This window comes from Paralichthys olivaceus, chromosome 13 (genome assembly GCF_024713975.1).
Source record: "Paralichthys olivaceus isolate ysfri-2021 chromosome 13, ASM2471397v2, whole genome shotgun sequence".
Taxonomy (NCBI): domain Eukaryota; kingdom Metazoa; phylum Chordata; class Actinopteri; order Pleuronectiformes; family Paralichthyidae; genus Paralichthys; species Paralichthys olivaceus.
The window spans coordinates 12652613-12663867 of NC_091105.1; the positions used below are offsets into that span (position 1 = coordinate 12652613).

The window sequence follows — 11255 nt, forward strand, 5'->3', positions numbered from 1 at the left end:
TATCACAGAACAGACTTTATTTCATCATCTCAGTACATCTGGTGTTTGGTAGTGGAGGTCCAGGCTCAAATTAAACCTTCTCATAGGTCCTCACTGCAACAACATCCTCCATGATGCATTTCTGTGGAGACAAGGTTTAAATGTTAAATCTTACACTATAAAAAGGAGATGATCAAAAAAGTAAAGCACTTTCCAGAAATCCACAGCCATGTTTTAACAAGGGGGGAGAAAACCCTACAAACTACATGGGCTTAATGCATAATGACTCACAGCTGTCAGTTTTCCATCTTGAATCTCCCGCTCCAGGGTTGTAGTCTTTCCATCCCACGTCTGTTTCTGCACCAGTTTGCCATTGTCAAAGGAGATGGTGGTCTGAAACCACGTTGGATTTAGTCAAATACACCAGATTCTTCTTTTCAAATTAGGCTGATGGGGAACATGACCCACCTTTGTCTGCCGTCCGTCGGCTGTGGTCTCGTCGAACTCTTCGTCGATCTTGAACTTGATCTCTGTGGTCTTGAAAGTACTCTCAGACTTCATTGAAACAACCCCAGCGTCCACGCTGATCACCAGGTTGGGTTTCACCATGTTGCCCATTTGCCGGGTGGCGAAGCCCACACCTTAGATACCAGGAGGCTCGTTAACAGGCAGCGTCTACAAATTACTCAATTTACTGTTCAAAAAAAAAAAAATCATGCATGTTGCTGCTGCAACCCACAATCACGCAACAAAACAATTAACTAAGTGAATCAATCTCACCAATGGCTTTCATGTAATCATCGAAGTTCTCGCTGGAGGACAGAGTCCAGGTTCCAACAAACTGGTCGACCATGATGCAGGAGTTCGATCTCAGGTTCTGCAGCAAGAACACGTTCCAGCGGTGCGATGCAGCACGAGCGAGGAGGCTGCCATGCGCGGCATACGTCACATTTAAAGGCTGGCCGAGCACGCGCCTGATCCGCCTCTGCCAAATCCGGAGCGAGCGCTGCTGTTGCCATGGAAACGGGCTGATTAGGGGGGGTCTTGAAAATCAGATTTCTGTGATGGGAGCTGAGGTGTTTGAGTTTAACTCTGCTGACCTCAGAGTGAACCACAGGGGCGATGGAGCAGGGAGCTGCTCGCATGAGCTGATGGGATTTGGTGTGAGGCTGCAGGGGCTCTGCTGCAGGAGGAGATGCCACAACCACACCAACACATACTGCAGCCAGAGGGACGGTGCATTATTGTACAAATCAATAACATTCCTGTCGTAATTGAATAAGCCATAATAAATAATTACATTAATAGTCTATATATACAAAAATACAAACTTGGTTAGTGTATAGGATGCAGGATTAATCGATTACCCATTTAGCTGACACAAAAATAATCAACATTTAATTTGATAACTTTTTAACTAAATGTTTGCTGTTACCATGTTGGATATTTGGACTGTTGGTCGCACAAAAACAGAAATCTGAAGACTGTGGACTGTAGGGAATTATACATATCGAATATAAAATATAATATTTTCACTATTTACTGTAATTGTATGGGTTGATTGGAAAAGAAAAAAATAGCAGATGATTCAATAGGGAAATTATTGCTCAAATGCAAATGTAGATAAAACTCAACTATTAAGAGTATGAAAACAATAGGACTGCATTTGAAAGTTTCAATGAAAATATATGACTTCATATCCGTACAGTTCTTATTAAAATATTACACATTACTGTGATACCCTCTGCTGCCACACGTCACTCCTGCTTTGGCTGAGTTCTTTACTTCAACCAGTAGATGGCGCCTGTGGGAAGCAATAGAAACTATTGATTACTGTGGGAGATAAGAGAAGCAGACTTTTCCAAAACTAAAGGTTGAAATGGAAATTCGTTGAAACTTTTTTTGTATACTTATCTGTATTTCTTGCATTTTTTTTATACATTTGAACATGTTTTAAGCATTTCAATGCTTGATAAAAGAATACTGTTCAAAACATATATTCGGTACAATTACACATCACATTTCTTCATTATTATTATTATTATTATTATTATTGGCAGTATTGGCCTATCACAACTGTAGCAGAAGGTCCAAATACAATTTACTGCCCCCAGTGGTTACAGCAATACATTACAAAAGGACTTAAACACATGAGCAACTCAAAATCCTAAATATGCCTTAAGGTAACTGTGTTAAAGTTGTATTTGACCAGACACACAAATAAAACAAAAAGATCACGTTTATCTTCCTGTTCTGCTATTTGAGATTTTATAACATTCAAGTTCAAGGCTTTTATATAATAAGACAATTTGTTCTGGGGTCAATGAGTACAAACTCCACCACTGTATAATACATGAGTTTTCATTAATTAATTAATTCATTATTCAAACTAAATCCTCTATATTAAAGCCAGAGCAATGAAAAAATGCAGTTAACTATATGGGTTTGTTCATTAAACATTACAATTATGAGAACCAGCCTATAAATCTTTACTTCATGAAAAGTTCCATTTTCTGTTGGGTTGATACAAGAGCTATACCAGCTAATGAGTCCTGCTGATGAATGTTTCAAGGATATTAAAGTGGAAAAGAGTCAAACACAAATGATTGGAGATGCTCGGAGCAAATCAGATTCAGATCAGATGAGTGCCCTGTGACATTTCTCCTCTGTCAATGAAAACGAGTTGAGACGTCACATATTGCTTTGATGTCCTCCCACCATACAACACTTTCATATCTAGTCTTTCAAGACATTATGTAGAAGTAATGTGATGTTTTACAAAATCAATTAAATCTTGAATACCTGATGTATTGTAGCCTGGGATTCATTTTTTGGATTAACAATTGGAATAAAAAAGCACTTTGGTTGGAGATGATGACATTTAGCACATTGAAAAACATTTGTATTCCATCACAGGCCAGAAATAGTTCAAACAGAAACAGCAAAGCTCTTCTGGTTATATAATGGAGCTGCTGACAGTGTATGTAGCTGCAGTGAAATGTCCCCTGAGAGCCCATTTTTATTCTACGATGAGATCACAAAAGAAAACATTCTGTCTGCTTCTCCATGACACCAGACTCTGTTTTAGTTTTGTCCCGATACTTCTAACTTTTGAAATATTTTCAGTAAACTGTCCATGAGCATTGACGTTATTTACTTGACGACACTTTAAAAAGATGGATTCTCCCTTTTGTTGCAGCAGAACTGGGCTTTATGTGTTGTGAAAAATATACATTATTATGAAAAACCATAAACTGGAATCAGTGTCTGCCTCAGAGCAGGATCTTAATGCGACTGTCACATGGCTGCAATATTTGATTTCACAGTTCAAAAGCATTCATTATTCATTAACTTCAATGACAGGCTGCAATGATGTGCTGGTCAAAGAGGTCGGGCTGTGATGTATATCTTGGAATGTTGTTTACCGAACCAATAAGCCGATTACGTCTTGTTCTGTCACCCGGGGTTTCTCTGTGTACATACAGGTGCCGTCCAGCAGGCTTGGAGCCCATCTAATGAACATGAACTCTCGCTGGCAGCCACAGAGAAGTCCTTTCCTCCTGGTTTTCATCAACACTTCAGCCCCCATTGATGGGAGAACAGTGGCCATGGACAAAAGCTGTATATACTGTACAAACACAGCTCTGACCAGCAGCACACTGACTCATTCTTCAGTGTGTGTGAGAACGGAGGGGGACCCCTTTCAGCTCCTTTGTGTTGGTGTCTGTCAACAGTGTAGTTGGAGGCAGAGCCCATTGTGGTGGCCAGTGTTTCGTATTGACACAGGGCCTCGCTCAGCTTGTTCCCAGGGTCCAACCTGAGGACTCATGAATAATGGAGAGAGGATCCTCGGGGCCAAGGTAGCTCACAAGTCTGACCGCGCTCATTACAAAACCTAAACTTACAGCTTTATCCGTCAGCAGGTAGAACTGGGGTCACTGCATGTTGACGCTGAACTTTGCTGCAACCTTCTGCCGCCATTGAAAATGGTGCTGACTTCAAATATGATGAATAAAAAAGGCACAAACCCTTTAATTCACACCCGTTTCCAGATCATGGGATTTTGTTTTTTCTTCATCTTGTTTGAGAACTTTTTTATTGTGTTCTCTTCTGCACTGCCTGAACTTCCTTTTCTATTCTGAGTAAGCCTTTGCCCGAGGTAGGGGATAATTCTCCACGTAGAGATCTATTAAAGCCTTTTAGCGGTACCTTTCATGTGCCGCAGTCCAGACACATCCATAATCTGTTGGAGTTTGAAGCCAACCCCACCGATGATTCAACCTTTTTAAGATAGCCTCCTGTTTTCTTTTGAGACCGTTTTCTTTAATTGAAATGTTTTCATTGCATCAGCTATGTAGAATCCAAATGTAAAACATACAGGCAGTAAAATATAAAAGAATCACAAAGTAAACCAATTGATTTTTAAAAGCTTGTGCAGTTTTTTAAAAAACAGGAAGATGCTAATCGTATGTAAAAGTTTGAGAAAGTGAGATGGACCAGTCAGAGCAGGGTGTGCACTGGCCCTTTGGCACCAACAGGAGGCATCGCTTCAGGTGTCAGGTCCCCAAACATCTGCTGAGAGGCTCACACGACCTGAGCAACGTGCCCTCTCCTCTTTGCCTTTTTACATGGCTGCTGGATGAGGGGGAACTGAAGGCCGTTGAGGACGACAACTATTCTGCCGTTCAGTGTGTGTGTGTGTGTGTGTGTGTGAGGCGGAGGTCAGGGAGGTGCCTCTTGCTTGTGTGCTTTGAGCTTTTTCATGCCTCCTGCTTTGATCTTCTCTCTCATCCCTTCATCCCACACACTCCCTGCGCCTCAGGCTTCTGGTTAGCAGCACACCGACAGTGGGGCTGGGGAGGGGGTGTGTGTGTGGATGGGGGGGGCTGCCTCTCACAGAGACAGTGCTTGTTCTTTCAGCCCAGGGATAGGTGCAGGGAGAGCTGCCCATGGGGTGCAGGGTGCAGTGGGCGGAGGGATCACCAGGAGCTAAAGTGATGCACACTGTACAGTTCTCTGCTCCTCTTTCATGCTCTCTTAGATCCCCCATCAGTGGGCTGGAATTCTTGTGTGAAACACAACTGTCACAGTGCTTAGAGGGTGGCCTCCTGACCCCTTACAACATGGGAAAGTGCACCCCTCAGCTGGTAGTTATATAAAGCCTGACAGAGTCATGACAATCCCTGATAAATCACTCGGCATGAGGTCTCTTATGTCTCTCCGCATCTCACATGGTACGACTATTTTGCATAGGTCACTGTCATGTGTTCCTCTCTGCTGCAGCTTTATATAGGCTGTGTTCTAAATGTTACTATGTAATCAGTGTGGCCACGACTGATGGTCACAGAGCAGCATGACAGTCTTGTCATGTGAATACAGTAAGTGTCAGAAAATAGCCCTTTATCCCTGTTCTGTGTCCAGTGCCTGATAATCCTCTGGTAACCCATAACACACACACACACACGCAAAGTACCCCCCACCTGCTGAGTTGAGACTGGGAAACAGATGCGAAGGCACAGAGCAGAGCCCCTAATTGGAGATTAATTGGAGGGGGGGCACTTACCTTTATTTAGACATGTGGTAAGTGTTAAGCTTTGACAAGCAACCCAACCATCTCAGCAGATGACTGTACTTAATATTTCATGATACACTTTTAGAAAGGGGGCAGTTCCAGGGTTTTTTTTCTGCTGTGCAGCCCCGCAGCCAAATATTCTGTTCAAAGATGATAAGGATCATTAATACATATGGAATCACACTGGTAAACCAGTAAATCCTATTTCAATCAATGGGACATGTGACTGTGGAGGGGACTATAGCTGTAGATGCATGGAACAAGTTAAATGTGCCAATAAAATGCGGCTAAGAAAAATAAGATAAGGAATTTAATTACACAGTTTGTGATAGAAAAAAATGTTTTGGCAAAGTGAGATTACCAGAATAATACAGAACATGCTTTTATTATCGTTCGCATTCCAAAGATTCGAATGAAAACCACCCAAAGACAACAGATGACAAACATAATCATAGAGGCAGATAGAAATAATGACGGAGCTAACAACAGGACTTGGTGGGATTGTGATGCATGTTTGTGCGGATGAGAGGAAGAGAGAGAGAGAGAAAGAGAGAAGGGGCTGTGCTAACAGGCTTTCTGCAGATCACTGGCAGTTTGACTGCAGTGGAGAGTAATGGGGCTGGCAGGGCGGAATCAATTACTGGCCACAACAGATTTTCCCACAGGTCGGAGCTTGGGAAAGCAGTACTTTACTGCAGCACAGACAGCTGGCACAGAGCATCCACTGGGAAAGGAGCCGGCTCAAAAAAAGAGCAGACTTCTTTTTTTAATAAACTTGTGACACACCATAAATTGGCTATTTTCTCTCTCTTATGTCTGAAAATATTAGTTTTGATAATCACTGATCAGCTTTTACTGCAAATTGCATCATGGAAATAAAAATCACAAGCCACTAAAACCCTCCTCATAACAGGATGGTTGATTTTCAGAGACAGACATGCTTGTGTTGCATGCAGTGTAGTCATTAGAGACAGACACACACGCGTGCACACACGTGGGGACACTTTTTGTCCCCATGAGGAAGACAAGTCCCCATAACGTAACACTGTAAACACGTCAGTAATACTTTGACCACACACACAGCAGAAAGAGGACCCACATTAACTTGACTTGATAATTCATAAGGCCAGAGCCTGTGAGGTCCCCTGAGCGTGATGCAAACCAGGAGATACATTTCAATTAGTGCCCCAAACCTCCCACAGTTTCACCACACACACATACACACGGGCACACACTCCATTGATATGCAAACAATGTTTTTCCTGTGGAAATACAATGTGTGGTCTTAAAAGTAGCCTTCTCCCTGGTCCTCCTCTCTTTGTGTCAACATCACGTGCTGTCTCCTGTTGCGCTTATTTGGGAACCAGTCTTATGATCTGCCTTCCCTCCATTGTCGACTTGCAAGTTAACTGGTAATGGGCAGCATTCTTGTAAACCCCATGAACAATATGATTGTTAGGGGCCATTGTGCAGGAGTGTGCACCATTACTGAAAAAAGGGGTGACATTTTTTTTATTTATTCAGGTGGGTCATTCATGTTTTGTTCTTGTTTTGTTTCAAAGCAGCATAAAATTGTCCATATCAGAGTTCAAAGTATTGTTAGAGTTTTCTTGAAATGCTGTTCATGCCCTATAATTGACTCTAAGCCCTGTAATTGGCAGCCAGCGCTGAAATCCTGGTGTCAGTATTACGACCTGAGGAGGGATCCTCAGAGGAAAAAAAAGATTTGCAAAAAAAAGCTGCTAAACAAAGAAACAAGGAAGTGAACATATCCTCCTTGGCTTCACCTATCCAAAAAGCACAAGGAGAATGCATGCCAACAAAGGCAGGAAAGTAAAGAATGAGGCGGTGGGTGTATTATGGTCAAACAGTGGGAATGGGTCTCAGGCCTGGTCTGGTCCCTGCCCAATATAGCGCCTGGGTGCCGACTGGAACCAGAGGGGACAGACAGGAAGCTGTGGCCCATAGGATAACATTGTTGTATGGAAGCTGTGAGGGAGACATTTCCCTCAGTCAGACAAGCTATTCAGGAGCAGCATGGGTGGCATTCTCTTACTTAATATGTCATGGCTCATGTATATATGCAGCAAAGTTCATATCTTTTTATATGCACCTCCACTCTGTTTGAATTAAACATGGGCAAGGCATGATCTCACACACACTAATATCCCCCCACATGCTTCCAGATTACCCCAATCTCCCCCCCCCTAACACACACGCACACAAATGCAAACATCACTGTAGCAGTTGCTGAATGACAGGTATAAGATGTCAGGATGGTGTGCACACAGGATGCAGGCACGGCTGCGACCGTCGCTCCTGCCGACAGCCCTAACGGTTGACATAGTAAATCAATCCTGATGGGAGGGTGGGCAGGACTGAGGTGGGGAGGGGTGCACGGGGGCCCGATGGGACTGAGGCGGCCTCTGTCAGACACACTCAGCCACTCGGCCAGCCAGTGAGAGACTGTCGACGGGTGGGAGAACACTCGCCGGGAAACGCTCACACGGAGATTGAGTTACCACGGAATTAGATCAGGGCTGTGGGAAACAGCACCTCCTAAACACACTTGCACACTCTCGGTCACACACACATAAACACATGCAGACACACCAGCACACACTCGGGCCGCACTCTTGCACACAAAGAGTCGCCAAGGGAAACCTGAGGGAAGATTGAGGAAGGCAGCTGGGCACACGCCAGTTTCAAACAAATGCTTGCTTATACCTCTTAGCTTCCTGGCACCGCTTTGAGAGCAGTTCCTTCAAATTGGTGCCAACTTAGGCCCAGGGTCAACAGGCAGTGTGGCATGCTGTTATTAAATGTAAAGGTAATACAGAGTAACGGGGAAAGCAAAGACAAATAAGCTCAAATCAAACAGGAAAATGTGCAAGATTTATTCATCCAAACTCAGCCGAGGTGGAGGCTGAGAAATGGTTTGATGCTACAGGTGAGAAGTCAAGGTTTTAGAAGGAAGAACCAGAATTATGTTTAATTGTCCAAAGGAATGTGACAAAGGACCTTGACAGTCAGGTGTGAGGAGGGCGGACTGTGTCTGCTTAATGGAGACCACATGAACCTGCCTGTCCTGTGGCACTGCAGAGTCCTATTACCATAATGGTATCATAAACAATACTGAAGTAATCCCGAATCAAGCTGCCATTCAGTGGGGAGTCATGGAAAGGCCATGTATGCTTTAGTCTGGGGATAAAGAGCAAAGGGAGGGCTCGTACTGAACCAAATCTGCCCCACTAGCACTAGAATTTCTGGAGTTAAGATGCAAGATATATGGCTACCCGAGGAAATCCTGTCCAGAAAGAGAGCACGCCCCCGGGGGTTATTCACCACTGGATTATGCACATGTTCAGGTCTATAAATCGATCAAGTGGGAGTGTAGAAATGCATGAAATGGGTGAAGTTTGGGGATTATTTTTAGTGAAAGTGCATGCTGACAGGGAGTGGAGGGGAGCTGGGTATGTGCATGTGTGTGTGTGTGTGTGTGTGTGTGCGTGTGTGTATAGTGATAGTGTGATGGCTCATCAACAGAATGAGTGACCCTCGCACATTGTATCTGTCACCACTGAGACCCCTCTGACATTCTGGGAACAGCATGTTGGCCTGCAGTTGCTCCCTCTCATCCACACTTGTCGAGCTCCCACCACACTAACCTAACAACTGACCTGATGGACGGAGCAGAGAAACAGCTGCTTCTCTACAAGGTACTGGAATGGAAGTATACCATGCCGTGGGGGTGGGGAGGGTCACGCTCCGACTGATGGACTTACCAGATAGGACCCTGTGCTCGGTGAAGGAATTACCCCAGTCTGATGTGCTCCCCAGACAAATCAACCCATGCAACCATAAAAGAGAGAAAAGACTGACATTTGATGTTTGACTGCTGTTTTCATAGTAATAGTGGGTGTTGTATTTTATGCATTTACCTACAGAATATGTTTTTGGCGCCCAAAAAGTAGAAATTACTATCAAAATAGTAAAATTACATATGCAGTGGTGACAAAATGTAATCAAAATATCAACTAGAATAGCACTCCTGCACCAGGGTCTAATATTCCCCTTAACTTCAATCAAGCTGGAACGAATGAAAAATTTGACAAACTCTTGCAATGTAAATGAAAGTGAACAAAACATTTCTTGCATTCTTTCCTGACCCATATCACATCTGTACATCAAATTTTGTGGCAATCTGTTGTTATCGTAGTTTTTTCACAACTTGTTTACAAGCAAACAAGCAAACCAACAAATAGGGGGTGAAAATATAACCTCCTTGGCGCAGGTAAAAATAAAAGTCGTCATGATGCAGAATGGCCTCTGTGAATAATATACTGATGGTAATATATTATTATTATTACATCAAAGTTTATATTGATGCAGTGAAAGCCATTATAATAAATGTAGTGTGGAATGGAAGTAGCCTAAAATAGAATTACCTGTGTAAAATACAAGTATCCTCTAACTTGTAAAAATAAATAGGTAAATAAATGAATAAGTACTTGGGTGAATATACTTTCACTCACTGTATGATCTAGTAAAACTAATCAAAGGCAGCTACTTAAAACTACTCACTCAGCTTATTCAAACACATTTCAAACAAAAATGAAATGTTTTTTTGAAATCATTAACTTATGACATTTGCCTTGAATTATATATATATATATATATATATATATATATATATATATATATGTACAAATACATGTGCACACACACTGTAGGCACAAATATCTCATGTCTCTGTCTCTCTGATGTAAACTACAAAAACAGGTCGAAGGGATCAGTTACACAGTGGAACATAAACATCGAAAGCTCTGTGTTTTATATAGTTTGCCCTTTGACCCAAACGCATTAGCGGGGTCAAAATTATCACACCTTCAGCAGACCACCCTTGCTCTCCATCCAGAATGAGCCATGTATGTTCTGCTGCTTTACCTCCATACGTGCAGTGGATTCATTTGCTTTTTTTTTTAACATGGCTCATGAGCAAAACACTTGTGCACGGTTGCACGCAGCTCGTTCCCACTGCACAGCACGGCGAGCTTCACTGTGGATGAATGATTCCCTGGGAAGGTCTCGCTGTGCCAGTCAGTTGGCGGGAGAAGAGGGGGTGGTGGGGCCGACAGGGGGTTTCCTAGGAGAGCCTGGCAACACTGGCTGACTAATGTCGGGCCTCCGGGCTGATCAGTGCTGTTGTGGAACCACACAGCTGACGGCAGACAATGAACAACACACTCTGCTAATGGGCCGTGTGTCCTCCACAACACCAGAGAGGAAGAGGGCTCCTGCTACAATGGGGCCTATTGCTCATGGACCACGGTCTCAGCAGGGGGGACTGGGGACTTGAGGCCAGGAGTCCACCGGGCAGCCTGAGCTGTCACCGGGGGAAAGAAGCAGCCTCAGTGCTTTTGTACAGCACGTAGTGTTGAAATCTAAATTTAAACACATTCAAATAAAAGGATGCTTTGGGTATTAACTTATATCATTTTCAAACACAAGTGTCAACATCTTCATCGGAGCCTTCTTCGAGACTTTGTGCTTGGTCATTGATTTTTTAAATTTTTTATTATTATTTCATAGCACATGTCACTCAAGCCCCAGCTCGATTCTAACTGGCTGCAGTAAGTTTCAGGCACCACCCACATCCCTCCTGAGAGCCCGCCCCCCGTGTGTGTGTGTGGTGTGAAAATGA

General features: G+C 43.3%; 1 protein-coding gene across 1 annotated transcript; it reads right to left on the bottom strand.

The window, feature by feature from the left end:
* Positions 1-931, bottom strand: fabp4b (fatty acid binding protein 4b). The gene is made up of 4 exons (XM_020108747.2): positions 760-931; positions 448-620; positions 271-372; positions 1-121 (listed from the first exon to the last, which is right to left on the bottom strand). Exons 1-4 carry the CDS (start codon positions 830-832, stop codon positions 71-73), a joined length of 399 nt encoding a protein of 132 aa, XP_019964306.1. The 5' UTR covers positions 833-931; the 3' UTR covers positions 1-70.
* Positions 932-11255: the final 10324 nt, after the last annotated feature.